Source organism: Somniosus microcephalus, chromosome 1 (genome assembly GCF_052327205.1).
Source record: "Somniosus microcephalus isolate GS21.2 chromosome 1, FLI_Smic_1.0, whole genome shotgun sequence".
Taxonomy (NCBI): domain Eukaryota; kingdom Metazoa; phylum Chordata; class Chondrichthyes; order Squaliformes; family Somniosidae; genus Somniosus; species Somniosus microcephalus.
Genome location: NC_140987.1, coordinates 134,284,210 through 134,307,501, shown reverse-complemented (window position 1 = coordinate 134,307,501; position 23,292 = coordinate 134,284,210). Strand labels below are relative to the sequence as shown.

General features: G+C 43.9%; 1 protein-coding gene across 6 annotated transcripts in view; it reads left to right on the top strand.

Annotated features, from left to right (window-relative positions):
- The window catches only part of vps13a (vacuolar protein sorting 13 homolog A), a 631,135-nt gene that overhangs the window by 260,360 nt on the left and 347,483 nt on the right, over positions 1-23,292 (top strand). For all 6 annotated transcript variants that reach the window (XM_085985825.1, XM_085985842.1, XM_085985834.1 and 3 more), the window contains exons 27-28: positions 6,878-6,957; positions 16,836-16,895. In XM_085985825.1, coding sequence (XP_085841951.1) covers positions 6,878-6,957; positions 16,836-16,895 — 140 coding nt within the window. The remainder of the gene's footprint in view (positions 1-6,877; positions 6,958-16,835; positions 16,896-23,292) is intronic.

Here is a 23,292-nt window from a genome sequence, read left to right as displayed (position 1 = left end):
GAAGATCTTCTGCTAACTGAACCTGGTGGAAATGCCAGTTGCATTTGAAGTAACTACCGCCCTGAATTTCTTTGCTTCCAGGCTGTGACAGGAGATGAGGGTATCCCAATCGGCAGCTCACAACTGTATCAGGCAGGTGCAGATGGATTGTTTTCCAAGAGCCAACAGATATATAACGTTTCCATGTGATGAAGCCAGACAGAGCGAGCATTGGGTTTTGCATCCCTGGCAGGCTTCCATGGCAGGGTGCCATAGATTGCACATATGTTGCAATCAGAGCAACCGCCGCCCCCACCACACACCGCCAGTAGCATTTGTGAACCACCAGGCCTTTCACTCTATCAATGTTCAGCTCGTCTACGAACATAAAAAGAGGTTCATGCAGCTCTCTGCACAATTCCCTGGGAGCTGCCATGCTGCCTTCATACTCCGATAGTTGAATATCCCCACAATATTTCTACCTGGGACCAACCTGACAGCATGACCACTTATGACAAGGGATACCCCTTTCAACCGTGGCTCATGACACCTCTGAGGAACCCCTCCACTCAACGCAGAAGAGGGATGACGTCAGCCACATCAGCATGTGATGCATTATCGAGCAAGCCTTAGGTTCAGGTGCCTTGACCAGTCTGGAGGTTCCTTACAGTATTTACCAGCCAGGGTGTCATGGATCATTGTGTACTGCATTCTACACAACAAAGCGGTCTGAAAGTGCAGGATGAAGAAGGTGCTCATGACTCGTCCATCGGGTGAGGAGAACTAGGATAATGGAGAAAATGGGGATGCGTTGCACGACCAGTGGAACATGTTGCTACCCGTGACGCAAGGAATCTTTAATGGCACATAGGTTCAGTTAGACCAATGTCAACTGCACCATTGGTGTCCTACCGACCATACCTTTTTGCAAATGCAGTAATGTGACCCTCAATGCACTGATCCAACATCTCCAACTTATGAGATTCAAAACATCTCTCCACTTGCACACCCATTAAATGAAAACCTGACTGAAGTCTGCATTCAATAATGGGATATGTGGGAATGGTGTGAGTAACAAATTTTTAATGTGATGAACAAATCAATGGATTAAGACAAAAAATGTGGTAACCCTCTGATCTATATATTCTTTCTCTTTCTGTGCATACCACATCTACGTAGTGCTGCCCATGTGGCTTCAGCAGAGATGGTGGAAGGCTGCTGTTCAACTTTCAGTGTCGGAAGTTGTTTGTGGCTGACAACCTTTAGGTTTTGGAGCCCACGAGGACCCTGCCACTGACTGCTCCTCCTGCTACAATTTCCATGGATGTCGTCACATACTCCATGGTGGATTGCAGAGTTGAGAAGTCCTGCAACACCACCCCACATATATGCTCACTTTAGATTCCTCCATCCTCTGCTACTGTGGACAATGTGCCTGGCAGGCTAGCCAATACTTCACATAGTTGCTACTGTGCCACCAGCATTCTTCTTTTCAGTGCTGGTCCTAGGGGTTCTGCATCTCTGTCCGGATCAGCAGAGCTTGGAGAGGACGCTGCCTTCCACCATGTAATCATTCCACCATTCTCTGCTCTTGCTCACTTGTGCCGTGAGAGTAACCAAGTGCAGGCCCATCTGCCTGTCTACAAGGCCCAACCGAGGTATCTGTGCTGGAGCCTCCAACACTTGTGTCATGTGACGGTGAATCCTCAGCAGGTATTAGTTCCTGTGAGGAGTCTTCATTCTCTTCCCATCAGGAGCTCCTGATCTTTATATAATGGCCCTGGAGGAGAGAAGAAAGGTGTATAATAAGTGATGGCACTTTGAGAATGTTGATCTGCAGGTGAAACACTTTATCAGAGTTGACAATTTTCTGAGAGTCCACTGAATGTGAAATTGCTTTGTGGGAGATGCGGGTATGAAAAATTAATGTTGTCAACCTTCTCCGCTGGACCTCCAGCATCGCCAACGCGCAGGGTGCTTTATATGCTGCTTATCTCCAGTGCCGCCTCCTCCACTGGGGAAACCTCAACAATGTCTTGCGGCCCTCCATCGGCCCCCTCCTTCTCCATGGCATTCTGTGCTCTCTTCTGCAAGGGTGGCATGACATACCTATGAATGACTCTGAGAAATGTGTACATCTGCTGGATGCAGTACAAACCATGATGGTGAGGATCAGGTACATGCATAAGGAGTGTGAGTGGTGTGCCATTGAGGATTGTGGTGAGTGGTTGGAGGTGACAGGTCTTATGAGATGAGGATTGCAGTCACAGGAGGCAAGCAAATCAAGGGAGTGATTATGAGAGAGTGCATTGATTTGGTTCGATTGGTCGTGATGTGAATGATGTGGGGGTGAGGAGTGGTGTGAAAGGAGAAAGTGAGAGGGAGTGTCGTGCAGATCCCAAGAACGAATAAAAAACATAAAATCTGATCAGCTATGCTTAAGTTGCTGATTATTCAAATCAGTATTTCCATTTCATGAAATCTGGTCTTGACAGTGGTTCTCTTAGCCACTTTTTGATCTATCTTTTCAAATTTGATCTGTCGGACCCATTCAATCAACCATTAATTGTCATTAGCTTTTTTTTGCCTTCATTGTGGAGAATAAGCACAAGAAGAAAAAGTGTGTATGATGATGCTTTTGTCACCTCCATCAACATTTTATAATTTGTTTTCTCTAACTTGATCTATAGCCAGGGCCTCTGGTTTATGATCATTAAATAAGTCATGCATTTTTAGTGGATAGGATTATGAGATTTTTATGGGGTTGATATTTTATAATGCAGTTCATTTTTTGTGTAAACTGTAAACCAGTTGCCTTTGTTGGATTTTTCACAATGTTAAATAAAATAACATTAAAGCGTGTCACTCGTTAAATATTGTGTGTATATATGTGCATGTCTGTATATCTATTATGTTAAAAATGGTCAATGGGCTGAAGCATTTCCTCTCAAATAAGAACATAAGAAATAGGAGCAGGAGTAGGCCATTCGGACCCTCGAGCCTGCTCCGCCATTCAATAAGATCATGGCTGATCTGATCTTGGCCTCGACTCCACTTTTCTGTCTGTTCCGCATAACCCTTGACTCCCCTGTAGTTCAAAAATCTGTCTATCTCAGCCTTGAATATATTCAATGATTCAGCCTCCACAACTCTCTAGGATAGAGAATTCCGAAGATTCACGACTCTCTGAGAGAAGAAATTCCTCCTCATCGCTGTCTTAAATGGGGACCCCTTATTCTGAAACTATGCCCCCTAGTTCTTGATTCCTCCATGAGGGGAAACATCCTCTCCGCATCTACCCTGTGAAGCCCGCTCAGAATCTTATGTTTCAATAAGATCACCTCTCATTCTTCTAAACTCCAATGAGTATAGGCTCAACCTTTTCTCATAAGACAACCCCTTCATCCCAAGAATCAACCTAGTGAACCTTCTTTGAACTGCCACCAATGCAATATATCCCTCCTTTAAATAAGGAGACCAAAACTGTATACAGTACTCTAGGTGTGGTCTCACCAATGCCCTGTACAGTTGTAGCAAGACTTCCCTACTTTTATACTCCACCCCCTTGCAATAAAGGCCAACATTCCATTTGCCTTCCTAATTACTTGCTGTACCTGCATGCTAACTTTTTGTGTTTCATGTACGAGGACCCCCAGATCCCTCTATACCGCAGTATTCTGTAGTCTCTCTCCATTTAAATTCTATTCTTCCTACCAAAGTGGATAACCTCACATTTTCCCACATTATACTCTATCTGCCAAATTTTTGCCCACTCACTTAACCTATCTATATCCCTTTGCAGACTCTGTGTCCTCCTCACAACTTGATTTCCCACCTATATTTGTATTGTCAGCAAATTTGGCTACAGTACGCTCGGTCCCTTCATCCAAGTCATTAATATAGATTATAAATAGTTGAGGCCCCAGCACTAATCCCTGTGGCACCGCACTAGTTGCAGTTTGCCAATCTGAAAATGACCCATTTATCCCGGCTCTTTGTTTTCTGTTAGTTAGCCAATCCTCTATCCATGCTAATATATTACCCCCAACACCATGAGCTCTTATCTTGTGCAGTAATCTTTTATGTGGCACCTTATCGAATGCCTTTTGGAAATCCAAATACACTACATCTACTGGTTCCCCTTTATCCACCCTGCTTATTACATCTTCAAAGAACCCTAATAAATTTGTCAAACACAATTTCCCTTTCATACAATTAAGCAGAGTCAACATGGTTGTATTCTGATTTTCTAAATGTCCTGCTGCTACTTCCTTAATAATGGATTCCAGCATTTTCACAATGACAGATGTTAGGCTAACTGGCCTATAGTTTCCTGTTTTCTGTCTCCTTCCTTTCTTGAATAGGGGCATTACATTTGCAGTTTTCCAATCCGCTGGGACCTCTCCAGAATCTAGGGAATTTTGGAAGATTACAACCAATGCATCCACGATCTCTGCAGCCACTTCTTTTAAGACCCTAGGATGCAGGCCATCGGGTCCAGGGGACTTGTCATCTTTTAGTCCCATTAGCTTGCCTAGTACTTTTTCTCTAGTGATAGTGATTGTTTGTTTTAAGTTCCTCCCACCCTTTTGCCCCTTGATTATCCATTATTGAGATGCTTTTAGTGTCTTCTACCTTGAAGACCAATACAAAATATTTGTTTTACAGTCTCTGCCATTTCCTTGTTTCACATTATTAATTCCCCAGTCTCGCCTCTAAGGGACCAACGTTTACTTTAGCTACTCTCTTCCTTTTATATACTTGCAGAAGCTCTGGCTATCTGTTTTTATATTTCTTGCTAGTTTACTCTCATAATCTCTCCCTCTATTATTTTTTTTGTCATCCTTTGCAAGTTTCTAAAAAAAAATCCCAATTTTCTGGCCTACCACTAATCTTCACAACATTGTATGCCTTTTTTTTCAACTTGATACCCTCCTTAACTTCCTCAGTTAGCCACGGATGGTTCATCCTTCTCGTAGAGTCTTTCTCTCTCATTACATTGCATTCAAATGCATTGAAAATTCCTACTTTGGACTTTATCAATGGAATGCCCCACTTTAAAAAGTGGCAATATGTACATGCAATGCCTATAACACCTGTAGGTGACACTGATTGATTGATTGGTTTTTACATTATTAAATGCCTGTCATGGTAATGGAAGATGCAAAGCCATCATGAATACTGTATTTTCGACAAGGTCAGCATGCAGTTCCAGTACAAAGGCAGCTGGCATGCAGTCCTAGTGTAGATGCTTTGTGCCAGTGGGGCCGTGTATGAGCAGTTCATAGAATCATAGAAAGTTATAGCACGGAAGGAGGCCATTTCGGCCCATCATGTCCGCACCGGCCAACAAAGTGCTATCCAGCCTAATCCCACTTCCCAGCTCTTGGTCCGTAGCCCTGCAGGTTAGAGCATCCCAAAAGTGCACATCCAAGTACCTTTTAAATGTGGTTAGGGTTCCTGCCTCTAACACCCTTTCAGGCAGTGAGTTCCAGACCCCCACAACCTACTGGATGAAGAAATTTCCCCTCAAATCCCCTCTAAACCTTCCACCAATTACTTTAAATCTGTGCCCCCTGGTTTTTGACCCCTCTGCTAAGGGAAATAGGTCCTTCCTATCCACTTTATCTATGCCCCTCATAATTTTATACACCTCAGTAAGGTCTCACCTCCGCCTCCTCTGTTCCAAGGAAAACAGACCCAGTCTATCCAGTCTTTCCTCATAGCTAAGATTCTCTACTCCCGGCAGTTGCCACAGGATCACAATATATGACTGTGCCGCAAGATTTGACCGCCTACTGGATTAAAGATTATGATGTGCACTTAAGTGTATCTGGCATTTATGTATTGTAACTATAATAATTATTAATCTCAACATGTAAAAGACTGAAGTACAGGCAGCAATTTTTGAAATTGCATCAATTTCCATAGGCTACTTCCTAGTCTATGCAACTATGCATCTCACTCTCTGTCAGACACTAGCATTTTAACCTATCCTGACATGAAAGGCAATTTCAGAAATAACTCCTCTGATTAATTCCCTGATTCCTCAAGACTGATTCAGAAATCTGTTCTAGGCACCATCTGTTCATTGTGTGACCTTTCTGTGTGCAAATTGAAGACTGCGTTTCCCTACATTACAACAGTGACAACACCTCATAAGTACCTCTGTGAAGTGCTTTGGGATGTCCTGAGGTCATGAAAGGGAAACAAAAGCATAGTCAAGGAGAAGACTTTTGAAAATAGGAAAGGAGGTGGCAAGGTGGAGGAACTTGGCTGGGAGTTCAAAGGGCATGAGTGTAGTGGTTTGAACAAGCAGCCACTATTGGTGGGTGTGAGACAAGGAGAAGACGATGAGAAGTTCATTGTTAAAGGAATGCAGGATGTGTGTTGCAGTCTAAGGCATGACGAGGTACCCAAAGTAGGGTGGAACAAGGCCATGGAGGTATTTGAATGTGAGTACTAGAATTTTGATTCTAATTACTGGGGCTTAGGGAGCCAGTAGAGCTTGGTGAAGATGGGGCAACTGTTTCTAATGTGGGTAGGAACATGGGCTGCAGTATTTTGATTGAGTTGAAGTTTATGGAGGCTTGAAGAAGGGATGCTAGCTAAGAAAGCATTGGAGAAGTTGAGCCTCAAGGAGATGAAGGCATATACTAGGGTTTCAGTTGTTTAGAGGATAAAGCAAGGCTGGAGGTATACAATGTTGAGATATAAAATAGTCTTTGTAATAGAGCAGATGTAGTACGTTGAAAAAGACAAATAATATTTATGAAAAACTGAGGCAATACTTTGGAAAAACTAATACATCTGATTGTAATTGCTAGAGAAATGTAATTGATTTACAGAAAATATATAGAAATGATCCATTATAATCTGATTATAAAATGTCTTTTAGATGCTGACAATAAACCCATTTATATTGTCACCACACTGGACAATTATGAAGATGATCTTCTTACCATAGAATACATTAAGGTATGCAATAACATTTATACAGTTGCTTTTGAACCATTTGCTCTGTTTATTTCTTCTGGCTATCATGACCATTGTGTTTATATCATAATTATCAAGTTTTGTCAGTTTTCTTACTGGTTTGCTTTGTGTGTTTCTGCTTTTCAGTTTTTTTTGTAATTTATTTCCCAGTCATGCACAACCTTTCACCCGAATTTCAATTTCTCCCCAACCACATAGCAACAGGAAAAAAAAAGTTTTCAAGATGTAGCTGCAATCATCCATGGCACTGTATATTCTCATAAATTGGTAACATCGCCAAATATAAACGTTCAACAAATTAAACTTAATCATCCCATTTTAAATTTCTTCAACTATTTTCCCTCACATAGCCTTATCCATTCTGCCAGGCTTAATGAACATTTTCATCCCCCCGCGTTATTTCACCGCCCTGCCCTGCCCTATCAGCTGAGCCATGATTTCACTAATGTATGCAAGAAAGTTCCTCCTCTCGGCTAGCGGCCTTTTGAGATTATGTGAGAAAACATATGAAAATCTCTGTTTGTTCCTCAGTTCTCCTGTGATCTCACTCCATCTATTTTTCAGGATATTTTTCATGTTTTTTCCCCTCATGTGCGGTGGTGAAGAGGCAACAGTCATAATGTATAGAAACATTGCTCAGCTTCACTTGGTCAGGTGAATGTAGCCAATGTTGTGCTTTTCTTAGCACTCGTCCCGCAAAAGTACCAAAGACACAGGCTGCGGCCCTGTGCTGCAGTTCCTCACTGGCCAATGTATGCTGCAGCATTTAAGTGAGAAAAATCAACTTTTTAAAAAATTCGTTTATGGAATCTGGGTGTCGCTGTCAAGGCCAGCATTTATTGCCCATCCCTAGTTGCCCTTGAGAAGGTGGTGGTGAGCCGCCGCCTTGAACCGCTGCAGTCCATGTGGTGAAGGTACTTCCACAGTGCTGTTAGGGAGGGAGTTCCAGGAGTTTGACCCAGCAACAATGAAGGATCGGCGATATACTTCTAAGTCAGGATGGTGTGTGACTTAAGGTGGTGGTGTTCCCGTGCACCTGTTGCCCTTGCCTTTCTAGGTGGAAAAAGTCGCGGGTTTGGGAGGTGCTGCCGAAGATGCCTTGGCGAATTGCTGCAGTGCATCTTGTAGATGGTACACACTGCAGCCACGGTACGCCGGTGGTGGAGGGAGTGAATGTTTAAGGTGGTGGATGGGGTGTCAATCAGGCAGGCTGCTTTGTCCTGGATGGTGTCGAGCTTCTTGAGTGTTGTTGGAGCTGCACTCATCCAGGCAAGTGGAGAGTATTCCATCACACTCCTGACTTGTGCCTTGTAGATGGTGGAAAGGCTTTGGGGAGTCAGGAGGTGAGACACTCGCTGCAGAATACCTAGCCTCTGATCTGCTCTTGTTGCCACAGTAATTATGTGGTCGTTCCAGTTAAGTTTCTGGTCAATGGTGACCCCCAGGATGTTGATGGTGGTGGATTCGGCGATGGTAATGCCATTGAATGTCATGGGGAGACTCTCGCTTGTTGGAGATAGCCATTACCTGGCCCTTCTGTGGCGTGAATGTTACCTGCCACTTATCAGCCTAAGTCTGAATGTCATCCAGGTCTTGTTGCATGCAGGCATGGACTGCTTCATTATCTGAGGGGTTGTGAATGGCGCTGAACACTGTGCAGTCATCAGCGAACATCCCCATTTCTGACCTTGTGATGGAGGGAAGGTCATTGATGAAGCAGCTGAAGATGGTTGGGCCTAGGACACTGCCCTGAGGAACTCCTGCAGCGATGTCCTGGGGCTGTGATGATTGACCTTCAACCACCACAACCATCTTTCTTTGTGCTAGGTATGACTCCAGCCAGTGGAACGTTCCCCCCCACCCCCGATTCCCATTGTCTTCAGTTTTACTAGGGCTCCTTGATGCCACACTCGGTCAAATGCTGCCTTGATGTCAAGGGCAGTCACTCTCGCCTCACCTCTAGAATTCAGCTCCTTTGTTTTGGACCAAGGCTGCAATGAGGTCTGGAGCCGAGTGGTCTTCACTGAACCCAAACTGGGCATCAGTGAGCAGGGTTTTGGTAAGTGCCGCTTGATAGCACTGTTGACGACACTGTCCATCACTTTGATGATTGAGAGTAGACTGATGGGGCAGTAATTGGCTGGGTTGGATTTGTCCTGCTTTTTGTGGACAGGACATACCTGGGCAGTTTTCCACATTGTCAGATAGATGCCAGTGTTGTAGCTGTACTGGAATAGCTTGGCTAGAGGCGCGGCTAGTTCTGGAGCACAAATCTTCACGATAGCTGGGATGTTGTTGGGGCCCATAGCCTTTGCTGTATCCAGTGCGCTCAGCTGTTTCTTGACATCATGTGGAGTGAATCGAATTGGCTGAAGACTGGCTTCTGTGATGGTGGAGACCTTAAGAGTAGGCCGATATGGATCATTCACTTGGCACTTCTGGCTGAAGATGGTTGCAAATGCTTCAGCCTTGTCTTTTGCTGCTGCTAGTTCTTAGTGTTCTGTTTTGCAGATCAGCTAAGTAGGTTACTGGGACTTGGATCGATAGATGCCAATTTTTCCACAGCCTGTTACAAACTGTACTCCAATTTTCCAAGAAATATTTTTTGCAATCCAGCCAAGAGGTGTTGGAGATGGAGGCCAGCAGATGCTATTATGGATATTGATGGGAGCAATCTTCTGATCTGTAATTTAACTCGTGTTCTTCTGGTCAGCTTTTCTGAAAAGTGTTTGAGGATTTTCTGATCCTGAGAAGATAGCTGTGGGTTTTAACCTAAGAAGCACAAGAACATGTTAGGTCAAAACTTCAAGTCTGTCTTAAGTTTTTCTTGGAAACTGAGAGGAAAAGGAGAGAGTGACAGATGCAGAAAGAGAAGACAGATATGAACAGAAAGTGAGATAGTATATGCGAGGCATAGCAGTGTGGTAGACGCACAGTAGCATGCAAAGATAAATACATAAAACCAGAGAGATAGAGTGCCAGACATACAGAAGAGAATGAAAAGATAGGCATGGAGAGAGTGAAGGAGAGTCTGAGACAAAGGACAAGAGGAGAAAGTATGAGAGCCATATGGAGAGAAGGAAGAATGCACAAAGAACAGAAGACAAGCAAAGACACAGCAACTGTAAGAGTATGGAGCAAGCAAAGAAAGGACTATGGGGTAGAAACTCCTTTAGAGTGCATTTTCACAGGCAGAATGGACGTTGTGTTTGGAACACACTCCCAATCATGTGGACGGAAAGAAGAACCCAAATTCATGGAACTGATTAATTATAACAAAATAGGCAGATTGCCAGGCCTCCTGCGTCTTTGCATCCTTCGCCCTCTTCTTGCAGCCTGCATAGGTCTTTGCTGCCGTCCTTGCTGCTGCTACTCATTTGGGAGCATGTAGGGTAAGCCTAGCAGCATAGCCATGTTTAGCAATTGTCAACAAGAAAAATCAGAACCATTGTAGACTTCCAGAAATTCTCTCTTGCTAAGTATTAACAGCCTAACCGTATTCAAAAACCTGGCCCAAAAACAACCTAACAGCCTAAAACAACTAACCAGAGACTTGCCTTAATGGAAGTGAGGATCCCTTTAAATACTGTTTCTGAAAACTGTTACTGCCATGATGTACTGGGTAGGTTAAGAAGATGCCTTTTCAGGTGCAGGCGGCCAGCGGGGAGACCTATCAAGTGCCCAGGCCAATATGACGTTGATCGCCCTTATGGTTCATTACATCGCGCTCCTGAATTGTAACTTGTGGCACCTGTTCTGGACCCCAAAAACATGCGAGACGCATCGCAATTTCTATCCCTTTTTATGCATTTTAACCCTTCAGGATATGCAAGGTAAGAATCAATGGAGAAAAATACTTCTCTTAAATAATTGTTGTTTTTACATTAAGACATGATAGTTTTACAGATAAAGATGCTTATAACCTTATCCAGAAGCAAAGGTGATTAATCCTTGGGGATTAATTCTTTATTGACATTTTCTTCTGTCTCCTATAAATCACTTTAAAATAACAACAGAAAATGCTGGAAATACTCAGCAGGCCAGGCTGCATCCGTGGAGAGAGAAACAGTTAACGTTTCAGAACTGGAAAAAGCTGGAAATGTAACCGATATTAAGCAGGTGCAGAGACGAGGGTGGGGGGCGTTTAGGAGCGGAGGAAGGAATTGAAAGAACATACTGTGAAAATGTTGCAAGTGGGAATGGCAAAATCATACAGCATGAAAAATGGGGAATAACAACAGAAAAATGAAAAATGGGGGCAGGGATTATTATCTGAAATTGTTGAACTCGATATTTTTCATGCTGTATGATTTTGCCATCCTCCATTTGCTGTCCATACTTTAATCTATCATACTCTTTTACCAGATCCATTCCTTTATCCATCTCACGGTTTCCGGGTGAGCGTCACCCTGACAGCTCCCGCTCCATACATCTTACATAGCCTTGCTTAAGCACAGGCACCAAAAAGATCCAGGGTTTCCAGTCCATTCTTTTAATCTGTCTTAAAAGCTGTTATTAAAATCCATATTGAAAAATCCAAAATCCTTCACCCTATTGGTAGAGAAAGACACAGTTTGTTTTCATTATTTTTGTGTGTCAGCAGCACTATGGGAGATCAACTAGTGAATATTAAGTTTCTAAAATTCATTACATTTAGTATTTTTTGAATGTCACTTGCTTCCAGTATAAGCAATTGCAGGTAAGAGCTGCTGTGGAGGAAACAGCAGTGCTTTGATAATATGTCACTTGCACAATGGATCATGTAAAATTTATGTAGTTACAGGTTGTGCTTAAAGTTGGTAGACCGTTTACAACCTTGGTGTCGTATTTAACAGAGATGAGCTTCCGACCACATATCCTCTTCATCAGCAAGACTGCCTACTTCCGCCTTCGTAACATTGCTCAAATCCACCCCTCCTCAGCTCATCTGCTGAAACTATCACCTGTGCCTTTGTTACCTCTAGACTCGACGATTCCGATGTTCTCCTGGCTGACCTCCCATCTTCCACCCTACATAAACTGGAGCTCATCCAAAACTCTGCTGCCCATATCCGAACTCACACTAATTCCTGTTCACCCGTCGCCTCTGTGCTCACTGACTTACATTGACCTCGCCCCTCCCTATTTTTGTAACGACCCCCAGCCCTACAAGCTTTTGAGAGCTCTGCGCTCCTCCAATTCTGGCCTCTTGCACATCCTCGATTTTAATCGCTCCACCATTGGCAGCCGTGCCTTCATTTGTCTCAGCCCTAAGCTCTGGAATTCCCTCGCTAAACCTCTCCGCCTTTCTCTAAGACACTTCTTAAAACCTACCTCTTTGACCAAATTTTTGGTCATCTGTCCTGATATCTCATGTGGCTCGGTGTCAAATTTGGTTCGATGACACTCTTGTGAAGCTCCTTGGGATGTTGTACTGAGTTAAAGGCGTTATGTCAATACAAGTTGTTAAGAATTTTAGAGATCCCCTTTATGAAAGTGCATTGCTATTATTTAATCTACATATATCTGATGCTTCAAAGTATTCTATTTCAAAGTTTGCTATAGTCTAAACTTGAATTAGTTTTGATATAGTCTTAAGTTTGACTTAGTTATGAGCCTTGGATCTGTATCATTTTCTTTGTGCTGAAGGAAGGGCCTCGGCAGGTTCTGGAGAATTTGGATTATTCGCAACACTTAATATACTTATGAGGATAGAAGATATACACCAGGAAAGGCTAAACAGGCTGGGACTCTTTTTTCTATGGAAAAGAGAAGGCTGACCTGATAATGGTCTTTAAGATAATGAAAGGGTTTGATAGGGTCAATGTAGAGAAAATGTATCCAATTGTGGGGAATCCAAAACTAGAGGTCATAAATATAAGGTAGTCACCAATGAATCCAATAGGGAATTCAGGGGAAACTTCTTTACCGAAAGAGTGGTAAAAATGTGGAACACGCTACCACAAGAAATGGTTGAGGCAAATAGCATAGATGCATTTAAGGGGAAGCTAAATAAGCACATGAGGGAGAACGGAATAAAAGGATATGCTGATAGTTAGATGAAGTAGGGTGGGAGGAGGCTTGTGTGAAGCATAGACCAGTTGGGCCGAATGGCTTGTTTCTGTGCTGTACACTTGATATAACTTGATGTAGAACTCTTGAGGTGGAAGATGTATAATATTTTTTATTTTTTTGTCTGTCAAAAAAATAATGGTTGTAATTTGAAATGAGCGAAAATCTCCATGAACAGAACTTCAATGTCTCCAGTTTCTGTGAGAACTGCATAAAGAAGGTAAATATGACAGACATACAGAGAAAAAGGTAGAGATAGTGTATGAGCATACAGTGGTAGGTACACAGAAACCGAGATATGGGGGTGAAATTGGTCTCGAGTCGTACCGCAAGGCAGATAATAGTGAATCGGCAGCCCATTTTACACCCTGCCCGATTTTTTTCTTTTCCATTACCTACAATAGAAAACATGACTACATTTTGCTTTACCCCAAGCTGAGATCCTGACCCCTTATCCCCTTATCTGTCACAAAGACTGCCTACTTCCTTCCATCACCCACCTCCATAACATTGTCCACGCCAGCTCATCTGCCACTGAAACTCTCCAATACTTTGGTCATCTCCAGTCTTGACTGTTCCAACTCCGCCCTACCCGGCCTCTTATCCTTCACCTTCTGTGAACTTAAACTCATGCAAAACTCTACTGCTCATATCCTGTCCCACTAACCCGTCACCCCTGTCCTCCTTGATCCACATTGGATCCTGGTCCCCAAAGCCTCAACTTTAAAATTCTCATCCATGTGTTTAAATCCTGTCATGGCCTTGTCCCCCTCTCTATCTCTGTAACTTCCTCCAGCGCTGCAACCACTCCAAACTCTTAATTCATCCGACTCTGGCATTTTGTGCACCCCTCCCTCCCTTTGCCCCATGACTGACGACCATACCTTCAGCAACCTAGGCCCATGCTCTAGAATTCCATCCCTAAAACCCTCTGCCTCTCCACTTCCTTTTCCTCCTTTAAGACGCATCTCTTTGACCAAGCTTTGGTCACAACTTCTAATATCTTCTCTTTCCATTCGGTGTCCATTTTTAAATTAGGCTTCTGTGATGCACCCCGGTGTTTTTTCTACATTAACGGCACTATATAAATGCCAGGTGTATTGTAATCTCTAGCCATCTTATTTAATCTCCTGAGGGAATGTACTGTAAGATGGATGAGAATAGATAATCAACTCTGTGGAGCATTGATCTCCCTCCCAATCATATTCTTTTGGTAGAGGCAAAAAAAAAGAAAAAAACCTGACCAATTCAGGAAATATTTTGGGAAATTCCTCTTTGGTTGTCGAAGGGAATCGATCAAGTTCCAGGAGACTGCCCATTACTCCTCAACCACAGCTAACTACTAATTTACCCTGTGCCCATAACTCAACCACAACTACTAATTTACCCTCTAACTTATTTTAAGTTCCCTCTTAAAGGAGTGTAGTAAATTCCTACCCATGGCATGTTTTAGAAGTCTGACTCTGCAAAAAAAAAAAAAAAAAAAAAAAAAAAAAATACCTACTGGAGCCGAACTTAATCCTTTTGTGATTTTATATGCCTGCCCTTAAGTCCTGCAGGACTTAAGGGTATGCATATAAAATCACAAAAGGATCCATCTCAAATAATCTATCCAACTGAACATTGTCCAATCTGTTCATCATTTTAAAAACTACAGCTATAAATGATGTTTCTACAGTCCTAGTAGCTTTTTTATTCGTTCATGGGATGTGCGCATGCTGGCAAGCCCAGCATTTATTGTCCATCCCTAATTGCCCTCAAGATGGTGGTGGGTACCCCCACAGTGCTGTTAGGGAGGGAGTTCCAGGCTTTTGACCCAGCGACAATGAAGGAACGGTGATGTACTTCCAAGTCAGGATGGTGTGTGACTTGGAGGGGACCTTGGAGGTCGGTGGTGGCGTTCCCATGCGCCTGCTGCCCTTGTCCTTCTAGGTGGTAGAGGCCGCGGATTTGGGAGGTGCTGTCTAAGAAGCTTTGGCGAGTTGCTGCAGTGCATTTGTAGATGGTACACACTGCAGCCATGGTGTGCTGGTGGTGAAGGGAGTGAATGTTTAAGGTGGTGGATGGAGTACCAATCAAGCAGGCTGCTTTGTCCTGGATGGTGTCGAGCTTCTCGAGTGTTGTTGGAGCTGCACTCATTCAGGCACACTCCTGATTTGTGCCTTGTAGATGATGGAAAGGCTTTGGGCAGTCAGAAGGTTTGACACTTTCCGCAGAATACCCAACCTCTGACCTGCTCGTGTAACCACAGTATTTATGTGGCCGATCCAGTTAAGTTTCTGGTCAATGGTGACCCCCAGGATGTTGATGGTGGGGGACTCGGCGATGGTAATGCCAAATGTCAAGGGGCAATTGTTCAACTTTCTCTTGTTGGAGATAGTCATTGCCTGGCACTTAAGTGGCAAGTAATATTCACACCACACATCAGCCCAAGCCTGAATGTCATTCAGGTCTTGCTGCATATGGGCACGGACTGCTTCATTATCTGAGGAGTCTGAAATTGGACTGAACACAGTGTAATCATCAGCGAACATCCCCACTACTGACCCTATGAAGGAAGAAAGGTCATTGATGAAGCAGCTGAAGATGATTGAGCCTAGGACACTGCCTTGAGGAACTCCTGCAGCAATGTCCTGGGGCTGAGAAGATCGGCCTCCAACAACCACAACCATCTTCCTTTGAGCTAGGTATGACTCCAGCCAGTGGAGAGTTTTCCCCCTCGATTCCCATTGACTTCAATTTTACTAGGGCTCCTTGATGCCTCACTCGGTGAAATGCTGCCTTGATGTCAAGGGCAGTCACTCTCACCTCACCTCTGGAATTTAGCTCCTTTGTCCATGTTTGCACCAAGGCTGTAATGAGGTGTGGAACCAAGTGGTCCTGGAGGAACCCAAACTGAGCATCGGTGAGCAGGTTATTGGTGAGTAAGTGGTGCTTGATAGCACTGCCGATGACACCTTCCATCACTTTGCTGATGATTGAGAGTAGACTGATGGGGCAGTAATTGGCTGGGTTGGATTTGTTCTACTTTTTGTGGACAGGACATACCTGGGCAATTTTCCACATTGTCTGTTGGATGCCATTTTTGTAGCTGTACTGGAACAACTTGGTTAGAGGCGTAGACATTTCTGGAGCACAAGTCTTCAGCACAACAGCCGGGATATTGTCGGGACCCACGGCTTTTGCTGTATCCAGTGTGCTCAGCTGTTTCTTGATATCCCATGGAGTGATTCGAATTGGCTGATGTCTGGCTTCTGTAATGGTGGGGACCTCGGGAGAGGGCCGAGATGGATCATCCACTTCGCACTTCTGGCTGAAGATAGTTACGAACGCTTCAGCCTTGGGTTTTGCACACATTTGCTGGGCTCCACCATCATTGAAGATAGGGATGTTCTCCTCTTCCCGTTAGTTGTTTAATTGTTCACCACCATTCATGACTGGATGCGGCAGGACTGCAGAGTTTTGATCTGATCTATTGGCTGTGGGATCACTTGGCTCTGTCAATAGCATGCTTCAGAATCATATTTCACAGTTTACTTAAATCATCTGTCTATAGTTATGCTTATAATCTTATCTATTTTCAATCATTCTGCTCTTTTATTAAAGAAAGTAACATGACATTAACAGGTTTGTTGAGAATTTAATCTCTAGTCTCTTTTGAGGTTTAAGAACTTGTCATTGCTGGCTTCTTTCAGCCTCAGCTATATAGAAGATGCTTTCATTTATCATATATTTTGTGAATGATATGCAGTTGAATCAGTACATTTTGCATAAAATAAGAGAAAAATTGCTGAATATTTATTTTCCAGGCTAACCGAAATGGACCAGAGTTCAAAACCAGCTACAACAACACAGAGCAACTCATAAAGGTAAAAAATTCCACAGGGTTATATGGTAGAGACTTTCTGTATCACAGCTACCTGGAGCAGGCAGAATGCTTTTTCAGGGCATTATTGCTTTGACCTACCAGTTCAAGAAGACACAGGCTGGGGAGTCGCACTTTGTCAGTCAAATTTTGTTTGTCGTTAAGGCATCAGTGGACATTATTCTTGCATTTTCTACGTTCTTCCCAGTAATGTCTTTTCATTGATTTGTTTTGTGGGGATATCTCGTTTGTTCTGAATATTGTCTCACTGCTGTCTATTCTAAATTCTGAAGTATATTTAGCTGTTGAATTTTGCCGGGCTGTAATGCTTGTACTTACTGCTACATGATTTAGCTATCCCTTTTTTGTGACCACTAAAGAAAGGAATTGGCGTACTTAACTTGTGTTACAGCCTGTTTTTGGAAATGCCAGTTTTAATTCTAGTTTCAAAAATGCAGCACTGAGGTAGGAAGGGATTTTAAAGAGGCAGAGAGCCCTGAAGACAGCAGAAGCTGTCAAGGAGATAAATTGGAAGGAGAGCAGGCCTCTACTAGGCCTTTTCCCTCCATTTACGAGTATTGTGGCCATTGTTGCCACTATCTCAGACCTGCTGCCACCTTAGAATCATACGCTCATACAGCACATGAGGTGGCTATTGGGCTTGTGCCAGCGCTTTGAAAGAACTTTCCAATTAATCCCACTCCTGTACTCATTCCCCATCGATTTGCACTTGAAATTACTCCATTTTTTGTGCTGGTTTAGCTGATTTCTGGCGAATTGTGCTGGAAAAACCAGCACAACTTAGTGGAAATTTCAGGCCCAGATATCTACCTACAATTACATAAGAACATAAGAAATAGGAGCCAGGAGCAGGCCATTTGGCCGCTCGAGCCTGCTCCGCCATTTAATGAGATCATAGCTGATCTGATCTTGGGCTCAGTTCCATTTCCCTACGCGCTCTCCATAACCCTTCACTCCATTATTGTTCAAAAATCTGTCTATCTCCACCTTTGAATATATTCAATGACCCAACCTCCACAGCAATCTGGGGCAGAGAATTCCACAGATTTACGACCCTCAGAGAAGAAATTCCTCCTCATCTCAGTTTTAAATGGGCAAACCCTTATTCTGAAACTATGCCCCCTAGTTCTGGATTCCCCCATGAGGGGAAACATCTTACCTGCATCTACCTTGTCGAGCCCCCTCAGTATCTTTTATGTTTCAATAAGATCACCTCTCATTCTTCTAAATTCCAATGAGTGTAGGCCCAACCTGCTCAACCTTTCTTCATAAGTCAACCCCTTCATCTCAGGAGTCAACCTCATGAACCTTTGCTGAACTGCCTCCAATGCAAGTATATCCCTCCTTAAATAAGGAGACCAAAATTGTACGCAGTACTCCAGGTGTGGTCTCACCAATACCCTGTGCAGTCGTAGCAGGACTTCCCTGCTTTTATACTCCAACCCCCTTGTAATAAAGGCCAACATTCCATATGCCTTCCTGATTACTTGCTGTACCTGCATGCTAATTTTTTGTGTTACATGCACAAGGACCCCCAGGTCCCTCTGTACTGCAGCATTTTGTAATCTCTCCATTTAAATAATAATTTGCTTTTTTTATTTTTCTTACCGAAGTGGATAACTTCACACTTTCCCACATTATACTCCATCTGCCAAATGTTTGCCCACTCACTTAGCCTGTCGATATCCCTTTGCAGATTCTTTGCCCTCTTCACAACTTGCTTTCCCACCCATCTTTGTATCATCCGCAAACTTGGCTACATTACACTCGGTCCCTTCATCCAAGTCATTAATATAGATTGTAAATAGTTGAGGTTCCAGCACTGATCCCTGTGCACACCACTAGTTACCGTTTGCCAACCGGAAAATGACCCATTTATCCCGACTCTCTGTTTTCTGTTAGTAAGCAAGTCCTCTATCCATGCAAATATATTACCACCACCCGCCCCCACCCCCCCCCCCCCCCCCCGCCACCCCGTGAGCTCTTATCTTGTGCAGTAACCTTTTATGTGGCACCTTATCGAGTGCCTTCTGGAAATCCAAATACACCACATCCACTGGTTCCCCTTTATCCATCCTGCTCGGTGCATCCTCAAAGAACTCCAGCAGAATATTAATCAAGAAATAGTAGGAGCTTGCAACAAAGGTAATGCAATAATCTTGGGGGACTTTAATCTTCTTGTAGACTGGACAAATCAAATTGGCAAAGGTAGTCTGGAGGACGAGTTCATGGAATACATTCGGGACAGTTTCCTAGAACGATGTGTCATGGAACCAACCAGGGAACAGGCTATTTTAGATCATAGTAAAGAATCCTCTGGGGCAGAGTGATCATAATGTGATAGAAGTTCACATTAATTTTGAGAGTGACTTGCCCAAGTCCAAAACTAGAGTCTTAAACTTAAATAAAGCCAATTACATACATATGAGGGGCAAGTTGGCTAATGTAGATTGGAAAAATAGATTAAAAGGTATGGCGGTAGATAAGCAGTGGCTAGCATTTAAAGAAATATTTCATAATTCTCAACAAAAATACATTCCATTGAGAAACAAAAATTCCACAGGAAAAGTGATACAACTGTGGCTAACTAAAGAAGTTAAGGATAGCATTAGATTGAAAGAAGAAGCTTATAATGTTGCAAAGAATAATAGTAAATCTGAGGATTGGGAGAGTTTCAGAAACCAGCAAAGGTTGACCAAAAAATTGGTAAAAAGGGAGAAAATAGAATATGAGCGAAAACCAGCAAGAAATATAAAAGCAGATTGTAAGAGCTTCTGCAAGTATGTAAAAAGGAAGAGAGTAGCAAAAGTAAACGTTGGTCCCTTAGAGGCTGAGACAGGAGAAATTATTATTGGGAATAAGGAAATGGCAGAAATGTTAAACAAATATTTTGTATCTGTCTTCACAGTAGAAGACACAAAAAGCATACCAAAAATGATGGGGAACCAAGGGTCTAATGAGATCATGGCTGATCTGATCCTAACCGCCAATCTACTATCACAGAACCATCTCCTGAATCTAACAGAATTAGACACACGAAATAGGAGCAGGATCAGGCTACCTGGGCCCGCTCCGCTACCCACAGGGCCATGACCGATCCGAACCTAGACTCATGTCCAAATTCCTGCCCGCTCCCCGTAACCCTTAATTCCCTTTACTTCTAGGAAACTGTCTATTTCTGTTTTAAATTTATGTAATGATGTAGCTTCTACAGCTTTTTGGGGCAGCATATTCCATGGACCTACCACCCTCCTGAGTGAAGTAGTTCCTCCTCATCTCAGATTTGAAAGAGCAGCGCCTTATTCTAAGACTATGCCCCCTAGTTCTAGTTTCACCCATCAACGGGAACATCCTCCCCGCATCCACCCAATCCAACCCCTTCACAATCTTATATGTTTCAATAAGATCGCCTCTCATTCTTCTGAACTCCAATGAGTAGAGTCCCAATCTACTCAACCTCTCCTCATATGTCCATCCCCTCATCCCCGGGATTAACCGAGTGAACCTTCTTTGTACTGACTCGAGAGCAAGTATGTCCTTTCTTAAGTATGGACACCAAAACTGTACGCAGTATTCCAGGTGTGGTCTCACCAATACCTTGTACAACTGAAGCAATACCTCCCTATTTTTATATTCTATCCCCCTAACAATGAAAGCCAACATTCCATTGGCCTTCTTAATCACTTGCTGCACCTGCATACTAACCTTTTGAGTTTCGTGCACCAGGACCCCCAGATCCCTTTGTACTTCAGTACTTTCCAGTTTCTTGCCATTAAGATAATAACTTGCTCTACGATTTTTCCTGCCAAAGTGCATAACCTTACACTTTCCAGTATTGTATTCCATCTGCCAAATCTCTGCCCACTTACTTAGCTTGTCTATGTCCCCTTGCAGGTTTTTTATGTCCTCCTCACTCACTACTTTCCCTCCCATCTTAGTATCATCTGCAAACTTTGATATGTTACACTCGGTCCCCTCCTCCAAATCGTTAATATAGATTGTAAAGAGTTGGGGACCCAGCACTGACCCCTGCGGAACACCACTAGTTACTGATTGCCAGTCTGAGAATGAACCATTTATCCCAACTCTCTGCCTTCTGTTAGATAGCCAATCCTCTATCCATGCCAGAATATTACCCCCAATCCCGTGATTTTTTATCTTAAGCAATAATCTTTTGTGTGGCACCTTGTCAAATGCCTTTTGGAAGTCTAAATACACTACGTCCACTGGTTCCCCTTTATCCACCCTATATGTTACTTCCTCAAAGAACTCCAGCAAATTTGTCAAACATGACTTCCCCTTCATAAAACCATGCTGACTTTGTCCTATTAAATTATGATTATCCAAATGTCCTGTTACTGTCTCCTTAATAATGGACTCCAAAATTTTACCTACCGCAGATGTTAGGCTAACCGGTCTATAGTTTCCAGCCTTCTGTCAACTGCCCTTTTTAAATAAGGGTGTTACATTAGCAGTTTTCCAGTCTGCCGGGACCTTTGCCAAGTCCAGGGAGTTTTGGAAAATTATTACCAATGCATCCACAATCCCTACCGCCACTTCCCTCAAGACCCTAGGATGTAAGCCATCAGGTCCAGGTGATTTATCTGCCTTGAGTCCATTATTTTACCGAGTACCACTTCCTTAGTGATTTTGATCGTGTTTAGCTCCTCCCCCCCCTTTAGCCCCCTGTTTGTCCAGTGTTGGGATATTCTTAGTGTCTTCTACTGTAAAGACTGATATAAAATATTCATTCAGTGTTTTTGCCATCTCCATATTTCCCACCATTAATTTCCCGGTCTCATCCTCTAAGGGACCAACTTTAGCCACCCTTTTTCTTTTTATATAACTACTAGCTGGGGGAGCCCGGCGGTGCCGAGGCTTTCTCGAGGGCGTGATGTTGTTGGAAGAGAGAGAGGGAGCAACTGGGGGGAAGAGAGAGAGGGAAGGAGAGAGAGAGAGAGGGAAGGAGAGAGAGAGAGGGAAGGAGAGAGAGAGAGGGAAGGAGAGAGAGAGAGGGAAGGAGAGAGAGAGAGGGAAGGAGAGAGAGAGAGGGAAGGAGAGAGAGAGAGATGGAAGGAGAGAGAGAGAGATGGAAGGAGAGAGAGAGAGAGAGGGAAGGAGAGAGAGAGAGAGAGGGAAGGAGAGAGAGAGAGATGGAAGGAGAGGGAGAGGGAAGGAGAGAGAGAGAGAGAGAGAGGGAAGGAGAGAGAGAGAGAGAGGAAGGAGAGAGAGAGAGATTGGGAGTGTGAGAGAGAGAGATTGGGAGTGTGAGAGAGAGAGAGATTGGGAGTGAGAGAGAGAGAGATTGGGAGTGTGAGAGAGAGAGATTGGGAGTGTGAGAGAGAGATTGGAGTGTGAGAGAGAGATTGGGGAGTGAGAGAGATTGGGAGTGTGTGAGAGAGAGAGATTGGGAGTGTGAGAGAGAGAGATTGGAGTGTGAGAGAGAGATACTGGAGTGTGAGAGAGAGAGAGAGACTGGAGTGTGAGAGAGAGAGACTGGAGTGTGAGAGAGAGAGATTGGGAGTGTCAGAGAGAGATTGGGAGTGAGAGAGAGAGAGATTGGAGTGTGAGAGAGAGATTGGAGTGTGAGAGAGAGAGAGAGACTGGGAGTGTAGAGAGAGACTGGGAGTGTGAGAGAGAGACTGGAGTGTGAGAGAGACTGGGAGTGTGAGAGAGAGACTGGAGTGTGAGAGAGAGACTGGGAGTGTGAGAGAGAGACTGGGAGTGTGAGAGAGAGACTGGGAGAGAGAGTGAGTGTGAGAGAGACTGGGAGTGTGAGAGAGAGACTGGGAGTGTGAGAGAGAGACTGGGAGTGTGAGAGAGAGACTGGGAGTGTGAGAGAGAGACTGGGAGTGAGAGAGAGACTGGAGTGTGAGAGAGAGACTGGGAGTGTGAGAGAGAGACTGGAGTGTGAGAGAGAGGACTGGGAGTGTGAGAGAGAGACTGGGAGTGTGAGAGAGAGACTGGGAGTGAGAGAGAGAGATTGGGAGTGTGAGAGAGAGAGAGATTGGAGTGTGAGAGAGAGAGAGACTGGGAGTGTGAGAGAGAGAGAGAGACTGGGAGTGTGAGAGAGAGACTGGGAGTGTGAGACGAGAGAGAGACTGGGAGTGAGAGAGAGAGAGACTGGGAGTGAGAGAGAGATTGGGAATGTGAGAGAGAGAGATTGGAGTGTCAGAGAGAGAGAGATTGGGAGTGAGAGAGAGAGAGATTGGGAGAGAGAGAGAGTGGGAGATAGAGAGAGAGCGACTGAGGGGAGAGAGAGAGCGACTGAGGGTGAGAGAGAGAGATGTGGAGAGAGAGAGAGGAGAGACTGGGGAGATAGAGAGAGAGAGACTGAGGGGGAGAGACAGAGCGACTGAGGGAGAGAGAGGGGGAGACTG